The sequence below is a fragment of the Culex quinquefasciatus genome, chromosome 2, assembly GCF_015732765.1.
Source record: "Culex quinquefasciatus strain JHB chromosome 2, VPISU_Cqui_1.0_pri_paternal, whole genome shotgun sequence".
Taxonomy (NCBI): Eukaryota; Metazoa; Arthropoda; class Insecta; order Diptera; family Culicidae; genus Culex; species Culex quinquefasciatus.
The window spans coordinates 204,408,923-204,428,442 of NC_051862.1; the positions used below are offsets into that span (position 1 = coordinate 204,408,923).

General features: G+C 47.5%; 3 protein-coding genes, 1 long non-coding RNA gene and 1 pseudogene across 4 annotated transcripts; 3 read left to right on the plus strand and 2 right to left on the minus strand.

Moving 5' to 3' along the window:
* Positions 1-262: 262 nt before the first annotated feature.
* LOC6034384 (integrator complex subunit 1) lies at positions 263-10,490 on the minus strand. The gene is made up of 4 exons (XM_038257386.1): positions 10,384-10,490; positions 7,484-10,321; positions 2,345-3,700; positions 263-2,284 (listed from the first exon to the last, which is right to left on the minus strand). Exons 2-4 carry the CDS (start codon positions 10,304-10,306, stop codon positions 332-334), a joined length of 6,132 nt encoding a protein of 2,043 aa, XP_038113314.1. The 5' UTR covers positions 10,307-10,321; positions 10,384-10,490; the 3' UTR covers positions 263-331.
* Positions 10,491-10,553: 63 nt separating this feature from the next.
* Positions 10,554-11,828, plus strand: LOC6034383 (cell division cycle protein 123 homolog). Its single transcript, XM_001844649.2, has 3 exons — positions 10,554-11,051; positions 11,106-11,407; positions 11,464-11,828. The coding sequence occupies exons 1-3, from the start codon at positions 10,681-10,683 to the stop codon at positions 11,808-11,810; spliced, it is 1,020 nt and encodes a 339-aa protein (XP_001844701.2). The 5' UTR covers positions 10,554-10,680; the 3' UTR covers positions 11,811-11,828.
* A 951-nt stretch (positions 11,829-12,779) lies between these two features.
* Positions 12,780-14,167, plus strand: LOC6052133 (annotated as a pseudogene).
* A 536-nt stretch (positions 14,168-14,703) lies between these two features.
* On the plus strand, positions 14,704-15,706 carry LOC119767819. The gene is made up of 3 exons (XR_005277727.1): positions 14,704-14,826; positions 14,889-15,206; positions 15,271-15,706. It is a non-coding gene; the product is annotated as an uncharacterized LOC119767819 (long non-coding RNA).
* Positions 15,707-17,062: 1,356 nt separating this feature from the next.
* LOC6046397 (uncharacterized protein C19orf47) lies at positions 17,063-19,383 on the minus strand. Its single transcript, XM_038257388.1, is given in 8 exon segments — positions 17,063-17,257; positions 17,320-17,439; positions 17,522-18,006; positions 18,062-18,492; positions 18,556-18,824; positions 18,826-18,880; positions 18,987-19,057; positions 19,236-19,383. Coding segments are annotated over 5 exon segments (1,053 nt in total). The 5' UTR covers positions 19,000-19,057; positions 19,236-19,383; the 3' UTR covers positions 17,063-17,257; positions 17,320-17,439; positions 17,522-17,721.
* Positions 19,384-19,520: the final 137 nt, after the last annotated feature.

Below are 19,520 nucleotides of genomic sequence, written 5' to 3' on the forward strand. Positions count from 1 at the left end.
CGAGCAAAGCATACCCATCTCGCATCGGTCTCACCAATCTGCCTGAAATTTTCAAGGGTTGTTAGTACATATAAAACTAGCATCTCCAAAAATGTCAAAAATCTTAAAATGACTGTAACTTTGACAAAATTTAATCAAATTATAGTTAAAAAATATCGATTCACACTTATTGAATATCCAGTTCGTTTCCATACTCGGTGGAAATATTTCGTTTGAGTGCAATAACCATCACGCTGATCTTATCTACAAAAGAAATAAAAGATTCTCAACGACTGATCCAATACTTTATTCCAAAATTGTTCCAAATGTCAATCATCTTCCCCCCACACCTCTAACAAGCATGCTGCTTCTTGACGGCCTGCACGCACCGCCGAATCGCCGTGTACGTGTTGATCTTGCACCCGATGCCCAGATTGAACAACGTGACCAAAATCTGCGGCGCGTACTCCTGCAGACACAGCACGTACTCCGTTGTCTTGTCCAGCGCGCTCTGCACCACCGCCACATCCTCGTGGTACAGACAGCCCACAAAGGCCGTCAGGGCGGTACTGTTGGTGGAGAAGTTGCCGGGGTTCTGCTTGAGCCAACGGGTTACCAGCGAGTGGGCGGTTTGCCGGATCGAGCCGGAGTGATGGGTCAGGAAGCGGATTACGTCGTCGAAGACGTCCTCGAGGAGGGCGGGTCGCTTGACGGTGAGGGCGTCCACTTCGAGGAGGGGCATTGAGATGTCGTCGATGTCGCGGGATCGGAGCGCGTGGGTGAGTTCGAGCCAGTGCTGGGGCAGGATTTCGTTTTTGACGTACGGGGTCATCATGACGGCGGTGGCGGATTGGTGCTGGTCCGGGGTTGGTTTCTTGACGTCCTTGGATGTTCCGGGGGTTGGTTCTGCTGGGGTTTGCTGTGGTTCGGCGATGGCGAGTGGGGTGCGTTGTTTGAGCATTGACAGACCTTGGACGAGCTGTTGGAGGGATTGTAGGTCGTAGTGCTGTTGGGCCAGGTCGTTCAGCAGGTCGAAGTATTGTTGGATGAAGATGGTGGCTGATTTGGGGTTCGCTGCGATATAAGCTTGCAGGAACTCCATGAAGCGGTAGATTAGGGTGTAAGTTTCCTTGACGTTGCCGTGATTTCTAAGCAGAGCGAAGTAGCAGTCGAGGGCGTTTTGCAATCCAACGCTGTAACTGTCCTCGAAGACGAGTGGTTGAAGCAGTTCCAAAATTCCCATGACCAGATGGAACAGGTGGAAGTGATATTCGGCGCGGAGAACCTGCAAGTCCATGTGAGCTCTTCCCTGGAGTAGGGTAGCAAGAACGGAGAGCTGGCGCAGCAGCAAAACCGGATGGGAAGCGGCCAACTTCCGCACGATCAGCTCCATTTCGGCAGACATCTGCTGGAAGTCGCGCGGATTCGACAGGCAAGCGATCGTAGTCAAGATGTAGTACGAAAACTTATCCCCAACGCAACCAATTTCGTTGCGAACATCCGCGTCGTAAACAGCCTTGACGTGCGGCATCAGAAACTTCATAGGCGGAATATTCAAATAGAGATGCTGCAGGAACAGCTTCGCTGCCGGATCTTTCTTCCCATCCGCATACTCGACCATCGAATTCAAATAATCGTACTTGGAGCTGATGCACTGCACAAGCAACTTGACGCGCTGGCTCATCTTGTCCCGGTCTTCCTCAGCCAGCACATAGTCAATAAACGTCCTAACCTGCCCCTCACTCAGCATCACCACGTACTCGGCCTGTTCGTGCTTGGGAACGGCCTTGTCCCGTCCCTGCCACAGCTTGGGATTGCGCGTCAACGTGTCGATAAAGTCCAGCACCGAGCAGGGATCGTAGCTCGGGTTGAACTTCTCCATCAGCACTTCCACCGTCTGGTGCAGCGTTGCCCAGCTCACCTGGTGGCTCATCAACGAGAGCAGATACGGCCGAAAGTCTGGCAGTGCCTTGTTGAACAGCATGTCCATCTGCTGCTCCTTGTTGACGTGCACCAGCTCGGAGTCGGCCTCGGCCAGCCAATCCACCAGCAGACCACGCTTGTCGTACTGCAGCTCTGCGGACGCGGACTCCGACTTGACGCCCTTCCAGTTTTTCAGCATGGTGGAGATCACGTTGATCATTTCGTCGCTGTCGGTTTGACGCAGCTGTTGCTTGCCCTTTTTCTCCACTTCTGAAGATTTCGTGGTCGAAAGGACTTGCAGAAGGTTCTGGGACTGCGACTGCGTCTGAAAGGTGTCCTTCTGGGCGACCTTGATCAACTGGGCACGTTTGCCTACAAGAATCTGCAATACAAAAACATTCGGAATTAACACTCTGTAAATCAACGAGAAAATCCAACTAACCTGCAGCAACACCGTGTTTGGCGCGGGGTTCATAAACTTGATAATCTCGTCCAGCACGTGCAGCAGATAGTTCAGGTTCTCGAACTTTTCCGGCGCAATCTCCAGCAGCGACCGGAAGAAGCAACACATCTGCGGATTCTGGACCCAGTTCTTGACCAGGTACTGACCCTGTGAACTCTTAACCAACCGACCCAAATAGTTGAGCACCTTGTTGGCGGTGTACTCCTGTGATTTCGCTGACTTCCCACCGACCATCAGCCGTTGAATCAGCTTGCGATACTTTGCCATATTCGGCTGGCTGATGACCGGATGAGTCAGGATGATCTCAACCGCCTCCTCAATCTCCTTCCCCTTGGAGGCAGGTTTGCTCTGCTCCGAAATGGTTCGCACTCTTTCCTCCCCAAAATCAACGTTCATCGGCTGCATCACGGTCACCGTCATCATCGGCGGATCCCCGATCGACTGGTTGTCCAACTCCAGCGCCTGAATCGAAATGTGTCCGTTCTTCGCACCCCGAGCCTGTTGAATTTCCACCAGCTGTGCCAGATACTTCTTGTGCAGAATGGCACTGTTGACCGCTTCAAACTGCTCGATCACGGCGCGATCCAACAACGCCAACAGCTTCGACATCGAGTTGATCGGCGTTCCAAAGTTCTGCACAAACAGCACGATCTGATCCGGCGTCAGCCCAATCAACGCCGCGTCCACCAGCCGATCCACGTTGCTCCGAATCATCTTCAGCTTGAGCCAATCGGGCAGAATCTGAACCGGCTCCGACGTGTCGATGGTGAACGCCTGCGGCGGCGGTGCTCCCTCCGGGAACCAATAGTCCAGAATCTGCGCCGCCATCGGAATGAACGCCGAGTGGGTCAGCAAGATCACGAAGCCCTGGATGATGTTCAGATGGATGTGGCACTGCGTTTCGTCCGCAAACTGCACCAGCAGCAGATCCGGATACTCCGTAAACGCCTGCGTGATCTTGTACTCGCGCAACTTGATCAAAAAGTTGTTGAACATCACAAACAGACAGTTCAGTGTTTGGACGCGCGTCTCACTCTGGTCGGTGACCGTCGGGATGATGTGCGAAAAGATGGTGCTGCGTTCAACGATCAGATGCGACATGTCCATCACGTGCTCCAGCATGTCCGGTTCCGAGTCGAGGGAAGTGTGCGCCGCGATAAACTGGATGTACACCATGACCAGTTCGGGGATGTTTTCGACCTGGCAGGCGGCGCGCAGTTGGACGACCACATTTGGCCGGACGTAGACAAAGTGCGGGATTGTGGGGAGGTAGCGAAGAAGCCAGTCGGAGTTGTTGCTCTCGATGGGGACCGGGTCGTTGTCCTCTTGGAAGACCTGGATAAAAAAAATCATTAGTTACAATTCAAACTGGTTTGTTAAAATTTCAAGCGATTTTTTGATTTCAAACGATCGAAGATCGTCTATTCAAAAACTAAAATCTAAACAGTCAGATTTGCGATTCCTTTCCGTAGGGTCGTAAGATTTTTCGCGTTCGTCGTCGGTGTGCAACAACAACAAAGCCTTATCATAACATTTCAGCTCGATACACATCGAAACTCGTCGATCGCACCGTTAATCAGTACCTAACTAAACATCAATCATTTAAAACTCGTAAAATCATCTCATGTTAAAAGTTACTGTTTAATCCTTCATTCTTTAATTACAAATGATTTTATTTCTATCTTTCCACAGCCGGCTGTCTAAGACTAAACCATTTCATTTAAAATTTAACAACAGATAAACGGGAAATGTCTCATCCGCAGCATCCGATTGCTTGCCTTGAGCATAATATATAATACCTTTCAACAAACGATATGATTTTGGGTCGCATCGTCATCTTCTATGATGAATCCTGACCAAACACCCTATCCTACTAACAAATTTTCAGGTTCCTGGCGCTTGTGGGGTGTAAGCACAGAGTAAATCAGCTGCCCTAGTAGCAACCTGCGCTAACTAACATTCCCGTCCCTTAAAATCGAGATCTACAAACTGACATGGCGGGCGCCGTTGGTGGCCAATGACTGTTACCTATTCGCAACTGATCTAGTTTTGGCAATCATGGTGTTTTATCTTTTCAGCGCATTCATACATGCTGTTGATAAGGGAAACACCACTAGATCGTCGAAGACTATGATCAGTAGTGCTGAAAGGATATTACGGTTTTGTTCAGCAACGGAGGGGCAACCATGGGTGATCTCTCATGCTCATGCTCATGAACAAAAACTAAAATCTAAACATTTAGATCATTTTTAAAATATTCAAACTGCCTAAAAAATATAATTTTATTTGCCGGACTGATTTTTATTAAAATAAAATCAATTAATTTTAAAAATCGAAAAATAAACAATTAAAATTAAAAATCTTGGTAAAATACTTCACATCGTCAATGTAAAATATTGTTTACTTAAAATGACTTTTATAAAATAACTCAAACATGTTTCTAGTTTTGCTTTGCTATTATTATTATTTTTGTTTTGCAACGAACTGAACATGAACTTTAATTTGAAAACCAAAGAAAAGCTCAGGAATTCAAGAGTTCAAAACGGAACAACAAATACATCGTCGATTATCCCAAGACCCGGCAATAATTTCGAATTTCTTTCGGATAATCTGGTTCTGAATTTATTTTCAGAAAATTCAAAAGATAAACAAGTGACGCTTTAAAAATTCTCAATTTTTTTATATTTAAATTGTTTAAATACCAATAATTCGGTAATTGTTACTTGTTTAAATTCTTTTTTAAATGCATTTGAAAGGTTTTATTTAAACACTTTCTAAGCCTGTGATGTTTTAGAGTTTTTCATATTTAAATTTACTGTGAATTTGAAAATTGTAAAGTTCTATGTTTTTGAATTTCAATATACAGGCCAGACTCGATTATCCCATGATCTCGGAAAAAAATCACTGGTTTATGGATGGTCCTTATTTAAAATATAAAATAAACATTAAAAAACAATGAAACCTTTTTCAAAAATTACAGATTTTAAAAAAATCCTAATATTTTAATCATATAAACGCTATTATTTTTTTTTTAATTCTGTTTGATTAAAAAAATACTATTGAAGTTTATGACGATTTAAAATTCTCAGTTTTTAAATATTTAAATTTGTTCTAATGTTTAAGCACAGACTGAGGTTAATGTTCTAATGCTTTATGTTTTTCTGTTCTAACAATATCTAAAAATTAAAAAAAAAATAAGCTTCTAAAAAATTTAAGATTTTTAAAGTGACAAATATCAAAATCTATTATTTTCAATTTTAAGTAATTGTAAGTAATGCTTTTAAATTAATGTTTTTAAAAGCGATTTACAAAAAAGTTTGTGACAATTTAAAATTCTCAGTTTTGGTTCATTTAAATTTAATCTAAATAAACAATTCTTAAGTTTTATTTTAAGTATTAATTTTTTGACATTTAAAATAAAAAAACTCTAAATAAGTTTAAGTTGAAAAAATATAATGACTATAAAAAAACGATCTAATTTTTTTTAAATACATTTCAATAAAAAAAATATTCTATTTGATTTTCAAGAAATTTTATCAAATTTGAAATTTTTTTCAATCCTTCATATTTTTAATTTAAATTTAATCTAAATTTAAAAAATCAAAAGTTTTATTGTTTTTTGAGTTTTTTCGCAAATAATTCTTAAAAAAATAAATATTCCAGAGAAAAAACTTCTACAATTGATTAAAATTTAGACTTTTGAAACACATATCGGAAAAAGACGTAAAATTTCTTTTTCATAGATCTAGATTTTTTTTAATAGGTCCTATAAACATATGAAAGACAATAGGTTATAGGACCTTTAAAAAAACCGGGACCGTGGTGTAGGGGTAAGCGTGGTTGCCTCTCACCCAGTCGGCTTGGGTTCGATCCCAGACGGTCCCGGTGGCATTTTTCGAGACGAGATTTGTCTGATCACGCCCGGTCTAACCTAGAGGGTTAGGTCGATAGCTCAGTCCAGTTGTAGGAGTCATCTCCCTGGGTCCTGTCTCGGTGGAGTCGCTGGTAGGCAGTTAAACTCACAATCCAAAGGTCTTCAGTTCGAATTCCGGGGTGGATGGAAGCTTAGGTGTAAAAAGAGGTTTGCAATTGCCTCAACAATCAAGCCTTCGGACACCTAGTTTCGAGTATTAGGAATCTCGCAATCGAGAACGCCAAGGCAATGCTGTAGAGCGAATAATTTGATTTTGATTAAAAAAAAAAACTCTAGAGATGAACATATTTAGCAAATTGTTAACAGTAATTTTTTTTTGTATTGTTGTGAATTTTAGTTAACTTTTTCAAAACAACCAATGCGCCATTTGTTTTCTATGTTCATAGGACCTTTTGAAAAAGAAAGCTAGAATTGTTTTATTACTGTATTTTTTTTAATAAAAAATGGGGTATAATTTTGAAAATGTAAACTGCCGTTCTACGCATAATTGTCCCATGTTGAAAAAAGTGCAACTGAGAAAAGCGCGATTGAAATTTTTCGACCGTTTTTTGTGTTTCTTTTTGTGTACTCTTATTTGTTATTCTCTTGCTTTACAAAAGGTAAACAAGACACAATACTTTATAAAACTAATGATTCCGCGAAGGAAAATACTTGGAGGGACAATCATGCGTAGAAGTACAACGATGGGAGAAACAGACTTGGTGTTGTTTTTAATGAGCTTCCTAACAAAGTACTAGATTTTATGTGTTTTTCGAAAAGTTAATGTCAAACTAAACCTAAAAATGACAAAAAGTCAGAATCGACCAAAAATGACATGGGACAGTTATGCGTAGAACGGCAAGAAATTAGAGCTTTTTTTTCTAAAACAAAACTGTTAAAATACATATTAATAGTAATTTTAGTATTTTAAGTTTAGAATTTATTATTTTGAGCCTTACGACATATTGACTTTTATAAATTTGTTAGATTTTTCATTATTAATTTTCTTTTTTTTTAAATTCTACATTTATACTCAAATTTCAGACATATATTTAAAATTTAAGAAAAAAACCAATGATAAAAAAAACTCAATATTTTGATCAACGATCGTCGTTCCAAATGTCTCAATTCTTAGACCAGTGATGTAATGATCGCAAAATGTCTACTAAAAACAATCGCAATACAAAAACCAAGCTGTAACTCACCTTCAGCAGCAACTTCAACCCGCGGATCGCCGACTGGCGCGACTGCTTCGAAAACGACGACAACCGCCGCAAAAAGTACTCCAAAATCTCGCAGATGATCTGATGCTCGCCGGTTTCGTCCTGAATCACCTTCTGCAGGTAGATCAGCAGGTCCGCTTCGCGACTGCTCTCCACGATCACGGTCGCCGAGTTGGACAACAGAAACTCGCAGAGGCACTGCACCGGCAGGTGGTTGAAGTCACCGTCGCTGTTCTGGACCAGGTCCGCCAGCCAGGGCATTTGGGAGGTGCCCTGGCGTTGGATGATTTCTAGCAGAAGGTCCGGTTTGCGAGAGCGACAGAGTAGGTGGCCGATTTTGAGCGTTTGGTTGAGGGTTTGGATTTGCTCGAGGACTTGGTTGGGGGGTCGGCGGGCGACGCCGCGCGGGTCCATCAGGATGAGCTGGGACAGGAGCAGGCTGTTTTGCTCGGTGATGGCGTTCGAGGCGAGGTGGTTCTCGAACTCGAGGATTTGGGCCTTTTCGGCGGTGGCGACTTGGAGTTCCTCGTCGGAGGGTTTTGTGGGGCCGATTTGGTTGGTGATGCACATCTCCATGAGGGTGCGGAGCATTGGGTATTGTTCCCAGCAGAAGGAGCCGAACATGGCGGGGTTGTGGGCGGAGATTAGGAGCAGGATGATCCAGGTCTTCCAGTAGAGGGATGAGATGGCCAGGTTGGGGGGTTCGTAGTTTTGGGGGAGGACGATGTTGTCCGGGTGGTGGTACTCGGACATTTTGAAGAGGAGATCGATGATTTCCAGGTTGGCGACCTCGAGCGGGGGGTAGTCGATGTGACGGAGGGATCCGGCGCGGCGAACGAGCTGTTCGATGATTTCCATTGTGTCGGGGACGGTGAACGGGATTTCCTTGGTGATTCCGATGAGGATGATGCGCAGCATGGAGTTTTGTTGGAGGGGAATTTCCGAGACCATTCGGAGGAGAGGGGCTCGTTCGGGCTCCGGTGGCCATTGGTCGCCTTTGGCGTACGCTTCCGGAGGGTCGAGGAGTAGAATTTTGTGGAACGCCAGTTTGAAGTCATTGGGGGAAGGTTTGAAGACGAGTGGGACGATTTCGTGCATCCAGGTGAGGGCGTCGAACTGGATCGTGGACATTTGCTGGTAGAACGTGGTCAACGCTGGGGAACTCTTCGGTTCACGTCCGCTGCGAATGGAGGCGTTTGCTTCGCGGATTTGCGGCGACACGGACAGGAACATGCACAGACAGATGAGGTCGGCGACGGAGTGGAAAATGCGGTCGCGAAATTCCGAGTTGGCGACTTGGGCGGTTAGGTCGGCACGGTTTGTAAGGAGGGCCTTGCAGAACACCATCAGGGGGATGTCGTAGCGGAGCATTTTGACCAGTTCACGAAGGAATACTCGCAGCGTGCGGAGGACGTCTTCCCGTTGGAGGACGCATTCCTGGTAGATTTCCGCCAGATGGGTTGCGGACTCGGCTGGTTTGGCCTGGAACATGGTGGCCAGCATGCCCATGTTGTTCGGGTTGCGAGCGTTCGACAGCTCGTTCTGGACGACGTATTTCAGCATCATCGTGAGGATCTCCGACTGGCAGTTGATCATCTCTTTCAGACAGATCATGAAAATGTTGATCAGTGGTTTGGTCTTGAGCCGCATTTTGACCAGGTTCGAAAGGACTTCGTGGTCCTTGGAGTTTTGTCCGGTTACGTTGTAGCAGATGAAGGTCAGCAGCTCCTGGGCCGGTTTCATCAGCTTTCCGTTGTGAATCCACAGCTCGAGTCGGGGAATGGCCAACGCCCGTACCTCTGGGATGCCACAAGCGAGCGAAAGAAACTTGAGGAAGTTCCTGGTCGAGCAATCCGGAGCCTGGCGTCGATTCAGCTGATCCTTAGCCGCTTCCACAACCAACTTCTCAACCGTCTCTTGAATGTGCGCAAAGCGCGGTGGATTCGCGTCCGGATCCTTCCCCAGCGCGTCCCCAAACATCCCACTGTCGGTCGAGTGTTCATCGTCAATGATCGGGTTCTCCCGGCTGGTCGGATTCAACGTGCTCAGCTCCGGCTGCAACATCCACTTCGGAGGTATCTTGCTCCCGAACGCCGCCACGCACTGATCCGTAAACGGGGCACACTCCTCGTAGTCCACCCAGACCCGATCGTTGATGGCGTCCTCAACGTACGTCCGGATCAAACACTCCGGCCACTGCTTCTTATCGCTGTACCCGCGCGCCAGCAAATTACACGCCAAAACGTGCACCGTCGGATTGTTCCTCCCCTTGAACGAGTTCTGACTGTCGCGCTTCAACACCGCAATCAACGCCGACGTAATCGTCTCGTTGCAGAACAAATGCGGCCTGATCTTGGCCAGATACAGCAACGACAGCGACAGCACCGACTCCGACTTGGACTTTGGCGAAATCAGCAGCTTAATCGCGCCGCAAATGTACCCCACCACACTGTCGCTGTCCTGCTGGTCAATCGCACTCAGCACCGACGAAACCAGATCCACCGACTCGCAATCCAGCGCCATCTGCTCCCAGTACTCCAACACACTGCTCGAGCTGGAACTGTCCCCGCCGGAAGAGGCCTTGCTGCTGCCAGGCAGCGACGCAGCTAGTCCGGAAGAACTCCCCCCACCTGCGCTTCCGCTGGCCGTTGCCAGCTTGATCTTTTTGGCCGCCACGGCACTGGCCATCCCGACGGCATCGCGCTTCCGCTCCGGTACGCTGCCCAACGCAAACAGCTCGCTTTGGGGCAGGTTGATCTGCTTCTTGGACGAGCGCCCGCTGGAACCCGGCTTGTTGCGATCCATGGCTGGGCGAGGTCACTTAAAATTGGGGGAAATTGACGATTTTACGGGGTTTTTCGGGGAAAAACTTGAAAACTTACATGTTTTTGTTGCGGCGATTTCAGCTTTTGACGTTTCGTTTGTTGTGCTTTGGCGGTTTCGTCGACGACGTTGGCAGATTTTTGCAGCTTAGAACAAAAGTCTGCAGAAGGGTTCAAACTTGATCGATTGTTTACGCTGGGTTGGTCGATTTTTGATAAGAGCCGGGCACGCCGCGTTTGACAGTTCTCACACGAGTAAATAAACAAGCATCGGAATTTTGACCGTTCTGAGTCGGATTTCGCCGATTTCTCAAAATTTCATCAGATTTCTAAAAAGTTGAGTGAGTTCCGACCGCAATGTTGCTGCGAAACATCGAGCTGGAAAAGGCGGCCTGCATGCTGGTCAACTGGTACGATCAGTTCCGCAAGAACACCATCAAGGCCCAGATCGTTCCCGTTCCGGACGATGTTTTGGAGTATCTCCGGCAGGATTTGGTCATTTTGCCAAAGGAGTGCTCCGTGCTAAGCTCGTCCGATACTTCCAAAACGAAGCACTTCAACACCTATAACGATGAGTTCAGCGACGATGAGGAGGAGCTGCCCGCCTTCCCGGAATTCAGTAAAAAACTTTCCGATTCCATCGAGAAGCTGGGCGGATCGGCATTCCTCAAAAGTGACTGGCACAGTCCGAAGGACGCCCAGTGGATCACGCTGGGGCAGAGTTTGAAGTAATTTCTTGATCAGTTCTTTAGACAACTTACATTCATAATCCTTTTCAACAGAGTCAAGGACATCACCGACGCGTACCAGCTGCTCAAGGCGTCCAGCTTTTGCAAGGAGGACTTTGCCGAGCGTTCGTCGCCGGCCAACGGCGGCGGCTTCCACGTGGTGCTCAAGAAGTGGTGCGACATCCATCCGGGCTCGGAGTTCCGGTGCTTCGTCAAGGGTCGCTCTCTGGTGGCCATCTCGCCGCGGCATTGGCCCTCGTACCACGAGCACATTGCCACCGAGCGGAACGACATCGTCAGCGATATCGTGTCGCTGTTCAAGGAGAAGATCAAGGAGGCGTTCCCGCTGAAGGATTGTAGGGACTTCTACAAGTCTTAACTAGTTTTACGCTAACTTTCTCAAACCTTCCAGACGTCTTCGACGTGTACCGGCCGGCCAAGGACCACGTGGTCATCATGGACTTTAACGTGTACGGCAAGGGCCACTCGGACAGCCTGGCGTTCGACTACGACCAGCTGGATGCGGACGCGGTCACGGCCACGATCGAGGAGGAGGACGTGCCGGAGTTTCGCTACCTGCCAGAGGATTGCGGGATCCAGCCAAATCCAAGGAACAACTACGGATTTCCGCAGGATGTTCTGGAGATGTTTCAGGGAGCGAGCGGTGCAACGGGACAACCGGCGGAGGGTGACGGGTTGATCCACAGGCTGATGGACGAGTGGAACCTGCAAACGAATGGGGACGATGATGATGAATAAGCTTTGAATGATGCAAAAGTCTTGACATTTCTGTTTGATCGACATCTCCCTTGAATCGCCTAGTAGTTTGCCGAAGCAATAACGTTAAAGAATCAATGAGCTGTTGAAGCTAGCGTTAACGAATCGTTAACGATGAAATCCGTCGGGGTGGTGCTGAACTACAAAAGCGAGGCAACTGTCCCTCCAACACCCTCCCATCTGTCAACTTGACAGTTGCACCACAAAAAGAAGAAAAAAAAATGCAGGAAAAACAAGAAAACGTCAAACGCAAAAGAGAACACGGAGAATCGGCATTACACTTTTTGCAGTTCGATTTTACACCACCGACTAGTTTCAACCCTCGAACTGAAAAAAGTGTAAAGTGCGAACTGCAAAAAGTGTAAAAGTTACATCTTTGCCAGTTCAGGGGTCCGAACTGAAAAAGGTGTAACTTTTGGACTTAGAAAAATTTTGAAGAATCTGCGGAATCGTTTCACTCGCTGTCAAATCGGGACTTAGTGCAATTTGGATTTCGGTGGTCAGAGGAGTTGAAATGGTGAGTTTTGCCGTTTTGCCTCAGTTTGGGAACAGTGGCCGGAAAAGGCATCATTCCGGTTCCCCCAGACCGGATAACCAAGAACTACGTAACAGTGAATGTTTTTGTGGCCGGATTCGGTTGAATTCTTGGTTCTTCGGTCTGGAGGAAGTGAAATTCTACCTTCCGGCAGGAGTTGACACAAAGCTGTCGGATGCGGTCAGAAAAAGTAAGATTCCGGTTCCCCCAGACCGGATAACTAAGAATTTCGGACCAATGAATATTTTTGTGGCCGGGTTCGCGTGAATTCATGGTTCTTAGGTCGGAGGGAAGTGGAGTTCTTGGTTTTTTGACTGGAGGATTTTCAGACTCAAAACTAACCCAACTTTTTTTTTACTTGTTTCCAGGTTTGGTCAACTAGAAACGCGCAACGGAACACGGTCCGGCTCGAAAAGATGTCCTCGGCCTGTAAGTGTTGCGGGAGTTGTGTTGTGATGCCACTCAAAAAGTGGAGCTAAATTTTTGACTGCCCTTTTTCGGGGAACCGTTTTTTTATCTCTTCCTGCGTCAGGGATGAAGTTATTCACCAATGCCAGCATTCCGTCGCAGGCGGCCGCCGGGTACGCCAGTGTTTGTTGGGAACCGGATCCAGAAGGACATGCTGATGGATTTGAACAAGGAGTACCTGCCGGAGATGGGCATCACGACAATGAGAGACATTATTGCCATCCAGCGCCACTCGAAGACGGTGTGCGACCAGAGTGCCCGCGACCGGGTGCTGTCCTCGCAGTCGGCAGTCGTCGAGAAGCCAGAACTGCCGGAACACTTAACCAATCTGGTTCCGGTGGCGGCGGTTTCCGCCACGCTGAGCAACCCAACCAAATCGTCGGTGTCCCGTAAGATCCTTTCTCCTCAGGAGCGCTTAAGAATTCGCTTTTAACCCTTGTTGACCTTTTCAGGCCCCAGCTCGGCGAAATCTCTACCGAGCAAATCGCGGAATGGCTTTTCCGAGAACAAAATCACACTTCCGGCTGGCGGCGGATCTTCCACGAACATTGTGCCCACCATCAACGAGGGTTCGGACAAGAAAGCATCGCTGGTCGGTAGCTTAGGCAAACGGAGTGCCGTCTTCAAACGGCTCGAGTGCAACTCAATGAAGACGAAGAGGAGGATGGAGAATTGGACGTCGACATTGACGACGCCGGAAACGGACGGAAATCGCCGAAGAAGATGGCCTCGAAGGTCATGCTCAAGGGTATCGAGGCGCTTGGGAAGAGAAGTGCCAGTTCTGGCGGCGGCGGAGGTTCAATCTTTTCGCGGCTGGGCGAGAAGAGCAACCAGAGAGAGCAGAGTGACGGAGCGCCCGCCGGGATCCTGAAGAAGTCGCCGGTAAGTGTTGAGGATTTGGTCAAAGTCAGCCGCACTAACGTTTAAACTCTTTCAGCAACATCCCACCCGCAAACTCCTCCCAAAACCCAGAACGTCACTCTGTTGAAGAAGATCCCTGCCAAGACGGTCACGGCAGGTGACGACCAGTCGCTCTCCTCGCGACGGCGCAGTTTTGACCGCATGAGCTCGGACAGCGAGCCGGCCAAATCCGTATCCTTCTCGAAGAGGGACGAAGTGCTCGAAATCGAATCCCATCCCATGTGCTTGCAGGATCGGGAACTCCCGTTTTGGGCACGCATAGGCGGCGGTGGCGCTAACTTCACAGCCGGGAAACGTTGATCGCCCTTACCAAACCAACAGCAAACGGAGGCGTTGATCTCCGGGTTGTTCCCGATCTGAGGAAAAGACGGTCCGGCTAAAGTGCGCCCACTTCGCGAGCAAAGTCCCAACCTGAGCCCTTTAGTTCGTTGACAAGACCCTCGGCCGATGTTCCTGAAGACTTCCGGTCACCGATCTACGTTGGGAGGTCAATCAAAGGTACAAAGTACAAACATCGCTTTCCCCCCATTTCATCGCTTTCTTTTTATGCTTACTTTATTGTTTGTTTCTTTCTTTGCAGAGCGACGGTGACAGCTTGAACGGGAACCGGAAGCAAGAAGCACGAGGTATCATCGGAACTCCTCCGGCTGTCCGTGACCGGAAGTACGAAAATATTCAAACCGAAAAGTACATCGAGAAGGTAAAAAACAAAGTTGAGTTGCTGAGATTTGTGTTTACTGAAAACTTGCGATTAATTTCCAGCTCTTTGTCCAGCTCCAGGAGATTTAACCAGGCAGACTTATACAGCTTTAACCTTCATAGCCCCAATCCGTGACTCAGATGCAGTCCATAAGTAGGATACTGTAGGACAAGATTACCCAAGATTTGGTGGGGTAATGCTGGATCTCATTACGGCGTCCAAACTGCTGCAGGACAGAACACCAAGGATGAAGGATCATCGAGGACAAAAGGAATTTTAGAGCCAAATTGCACCTTGGTTGACCGAGTTGCTGGACCAAGACATTGGCTAGATGATTGGCGACCTCTGAGCCGGTGATTACAGTTTCCCAGTAGGTAAACCATTCTCAAACTAATTAGATTATTAAAAATGTAAACCTTTTTACAATTCTTTGCAGGGTTAGGCTCCAAGTGAGGACAAGACAGAGCTCGGTGACGATGGTAGCGCCGAATTACCGTGACATCCGCCAAGACCGGTAGAGCCGGATAGCTATTGCGACGAGCTGAGGAAAGATAATTCGGTCAACTGGACTAGGAGCAGGCCTAGGTGTTGCCGGCCGAATCCATAATGAGACACGCCAGATCGGGAGGAGTCGGTCCAGCGATACGAGGCCATAAAGCATAACAGCAAGTTGGTGGCTGAAGGTGTCAAGGCGGTGCCGTGTGTCTGCTACCGACGAGCGTTTGCAAGGAACAGCAGGTTGAACGGCCTTCCGGTGAGCGATATAAGCTTGAATTATTTTGGAGTTAATGGTACTAATTGGTTTTTATTTTTTCTAGTTACGTGGCAGCCGGAAACACATCGTAAAAGGTGTCGTCGTGACTGTCGTTTCAACCAGTTTGGAACCTGGTTCCGGCTATTTGTGCTAAAGTTGAAGAGGTTGGAAGCTAGCCAAACCGTGGAACTAACAAGATTGTGCTGACAACGGGATACCGAGGTCTACGTTACGCCGATGGTTATAATCGATCGAACGATGTGACAACGTTGACCGGAGCGAAGAAGTTGCCATAGGAGGCCAACAAGCCGGAACCAGTTTGAGAACTTGGCACTGCCTCGAAGTGTTCTGACTGTGGCTTTCCGATATTGATCGGACACAGGCATTGTTTATAATTTATATTGTGTAAAATTGTCGAATATGTTTTTATCATTAAGTCATTGTAATCATTTTGTTAATAAACTTAAAGAAACATTGTTCAACTCATAGTTTCATTGAAATTTATTGTTCAATCTAATTTCCCTTAATAAGAATCCCAAAGCAAATGCAAAAACGCCCAAATATAGGCAACAGGCTATTTTTACCCGGTGAAACGTTTCAATTTCAATTTTACACGAAATCCAGTTCGACCCCTCTTACACGAAACACGGAGGATAGGCATTACACGAAATCGAGTTCGATTACACGAAATTCAGTTCAGGTACGATTACATACTTTCGTGTAAGAGGGGTCGAACTGGATTTCGTGTAAAATTGAAATTGAAACGTTTCACCGGGTAAAAATAGCCTGTTGCCTATATTTGGGCGTTTTTGCATTTGCTTTGGGATTCTTATTAAGGGAAATTAGATTGAACAATAAATTTCAATGAAACTATGAGTTGAACAATGTTTCTTTAAGTTTATTAACAAAATGATTACAATGACTTAATGATAAAAACATATTCGACAATTTTACACAATATAAATTATAAACAATGCCTGTGTCCGATCAATATCGGAAAGCCACAGTCAGAACACTTCGAGGCAGTGCCAAGTTCTCAAACTGGTTCCGGCTTGTTGGCCTCCTATGGCAACTTCTTCGCTCCGGTCAACGTTGTCACATCGTTCGATCGATTATAACCATCGGCGTAACGTAGACCTCGGTATCCCGTTGTCAGCACAATCTTGTTAGTTCCACGGTTTGGCTAGCTTCCAACCTCTTCAACTTTAGCACAAATAGCCGGAACCAGGTTCCAAACTGGTTGAAACGACAGTCACGACGACACCTTTTACGATGTGTTTCCGGCTGCCACGTAACTAGAAAAAATAAAAACCAATTAGTACCATTAACTCCAAAATAATTCAAGCTTATATCGCTCACCGGAAGGCCGTTCAACCTGCTGTTCCTTGCAAACGCTCGTCGGTAGCAGACACACGGCACCGCCTTGACACCTTCAGCCACCAACTTGCTGTTATGCTTTATGGCCTCGTATCGCTGGACCGACTCCTCCCGATCTGGCGTGTCTCATTATGGATTCGGCCGGCAACACCTAGGCCTGCTCCTAGTCCAGTTGACCGAATTATCTTTCCTCAGCTCGTCGCAATAGCTATCCGGCTCTACCGGTCTTGGCGGATGTCACGGTAATTCGGCGCTACCATCGTCACCGAGCTCTGTCTTGTCCTCACTTGGAGCCTAACCCTGCAAAGAATTGTAAAAAGGTTTACATTTTTAATAATCTAATTAGTTTGAGAATGGTTTACCTACTGGGAAACTGTAATCACCGGCTCAGAGGTCGCCAATCATCTAGCCAATGTCTTGGTCCAGCAACTCGGTCAACCAAGGTGCAATTTGGCTCTAAAATTCCTTTTGTCCTCGATGATCCTTCATCCTTGGTGTTCTGTCCTGCAGCAGTTTGGACGCCGTAATGAGATCCAGCATTACCCCACCAAATCTTGGGTAATCTTGTCCTACAGTATCCTACTTATGGACTGCATCTGAGTCACGGATTGGGGCTATGAAGGTTAAAGCTGTATAAGTCTGCCTGGTTAAATCTCCTGGAGCTGGACAAAGAGCTGGAAATTAATCGCAAGTTTTCAGTAAACACAAATCTCAGCAACTCAACTTTGTTTTTTACCTTCTCGATGTACTTTTCGGTTTGAATATTTTCGTACTTCCGGTCACGGACAGCCGGAGGAGTTCCGATGATACCTCGTGCTTCTTGCTTCCGGTTCCCGTTCAAGCTGTCACCGTCGCTCTGCAAAGAAAGAAACAAACAATAAAGTAAGCATAAAAAGAAAGCGATGAAATGGGGGGAAAGCGATGTTTGTACTTTGTACCTTTTGATTGACCTCCCAACGTAGATCGGTGACCGGAAGTCTTCAGGAACATCGGCCGAGGGTCTTGTCAACGAACTAAAAGGGCTCAGGTTGGGACTTTGCTCGCGAAGTGGGCGCACTTTAGCCGGACCGTCTTTTCCTCAGATCGGGAACAACCCGGAGATCAACGCCTCCGTTTGCTGTTGGTTTGGTAAGGGCGATCAACGTTTCCCGGCTGTGAAGTTAGCGCCACCGCCGCCTATGCGTGCCCAAAACGGGAGTTCCCGATCCTGCAAGCACATGGGATGGGATTCGATTTCGAGCACTTCGTCCCTCTTCGAGAAGGATACGGATTTGGCCGGCTCGCTGTCCGAGCTCATGCGGTCAAAACTGCGCCGTCGCGAGGAGAGCGACTGGTCGTCACCTGCCGTGACCGTCTTGGCAGGGATCTTCTTCAACAGAGTGACGTTCTGGGTTTTGGGAGGGAGTTTGCGGGTGGGATGTTGCTGAAAGAGTTTAAACGTTAGTGCGGCTGACTTTGACCAAATCCTCAACACTTACCGGCGACTTCTTCAGGATCCCGGCGGGCGCTCCGTCACTCTGCTCTCTCTGGTTGCTCTTCTCGCCCAGCCGCGAAAAGATTGAACCTCCGCCGCCGCCAGAACTGGCACTTCTCTTCCCAAGCGCCTCGATACCCTTGAGCATGACCTTCGAGGCCATCTTCTTCGGCGATTTCCGTCCGTTTCCGGCGTCGTCAATGTCGACGTCCAATTCTCCATCCTCCTCTTCGTCTTCATTGGAGTTGCACTCGAGCCGTTTGAAGACGGCACTCCGTTTGCCTAAGCTACCGACCAGCGATGCTTTCTTGTCCGAACCCTCGTTGATGGTGGGCACAATGTTCGTGGAAGATCCGCCGCCAGCCGGAAGTGTGATTTTGTTCTCGGAAAAGCCATTCCGCGATTTGCTCGGTAGAGATTTCGCCGAGCTGGGGCCTGAAAAGGTCAACAAGGGTTAAAAGCGAATTCTTAAGCGCTCCTGAGGAGAAAGGATCTTACGGGACACCGACGATTTGGTTGGGTTGCTCAGCGTGGCGGAAACCGCCGCCACCGGAACCAGATTGGTTAAGTGTTCCGGCAGTTCTGGCTTCTCGACGACTGCCGACTGCGAGGACAGCACCCGGTCGCGGGCACTCTGGTCGCACACCGTCTTCGAGTGGCGCTGGATGGCAATAATGTCTCTCATTGTCGTGATGCCCATCTCCGGCAGGTACTCCTTGTTCAAATCCATCAGCATGTCCTTCTGGATCCGGTTCCCAACAAACACTGGCGTACCCGGCGGCCGCCTGCGACGGAATGCTGGCATTGGTGAATAACTTCATCCCTGACGCAGGAAGAGATAAAAAAAAACGGTTCCCCCGAAAAAGGGCAGTCAAAAATTTAGCTCCACTTTTTGAGTGGCATCACAACACAACTCCCGCAACACTTACAGGCCGAGGACATCTTTTCGAGCCGGACCGTGTTCCGTTGCGCGTTTCTAGTTGACCGAGTAGCACCAAACCTGGAAACAAGTAAAAAAAAAGTTGGGTTAGTTTTGAGTCTGAAAATCCTCCAGTCAAAAAACCAAGAACTCCACTTCCCTCCGACCTAAGAACCATGAATTCACGCGAACCCGGCCACAAAAATATTCATTGGTCCGAAATTCTTAGTTATCCGGTCTGGGGGAACCGGAATCTTACTTTTTCTGACCGCATCCGACAGCTTTGTGTCAACTCCTGCCGGAAGGTAGAATTTCACTTCCTCCAGACCGAAGAACCAAGAATTCAACCGAATCCGGCCACAAAAACATTCACTGTTACGTAGTTCTTGGTTATCCGGTCTGGGGAACCGGAATGATGCCTTTTCCGGCCACTGTTCCCAAACTGAGGCAAAACGGCAAAACTCACCATTTCAACTCCTCTGACCACCGAAATCCAAATTGCACTAAGTCCCGATTTGACAGCGAGTGAAACGATTCCGCAGAT

What these genes read in the sequence shown, in the direction of transcription:
- LOC6034384 (XM_038257386.1), bottom strand. Translation starts at nt 10,306, where the DNA reads ATGGATCGCAACAAGCCGGGTTCCAGCGGGCGCTCGTCCAAGAAGCAG. An exon ending in GGTTGAAGTTGCTGCTGAAG is followed by an intron (nt 3,701 to 7,483) that starts GTGAGTTACAGC and finishes TTTTTTATCCAG; the next exon opens with GTCTTCCAAGAGGACAACGA. An exon ending in CAAACACGGTGTTGCTGCAG is followed by an intron (nt 2,285 to 2,344) that starts GTTAGTTGGATT and finishes TTTGTATTGCAG; the next exon opens with ATTCTTGTAGGCAAACGTGC.
- LOC6034383 (XM_001844649.2), top strand. Translation starts at nt 10,681, where the DNA reads ATGTTGCTGCGAAACATCGAGCTGGAAAAGGCGGCCTGCATGCTGGTC. An exon ending in ACGCTGGGGCAGAGTTTGAA is followed by an intron (nt 11,052 to 11,105) that starts GTAATTTCTTGA and finishes CCTTTTCAACAG; the next exon opens with AGTCAAGGACATCACCGACG. An exon ending in GGCGTTCCCGCTGAAGGATT is followed by an intron (nt 11,408 to 11,463) that starts GTAGGGACTTCT and finishes CAAACCTTCCAG; the next exon opens with ACGTCTTCGACGTGTACCGG.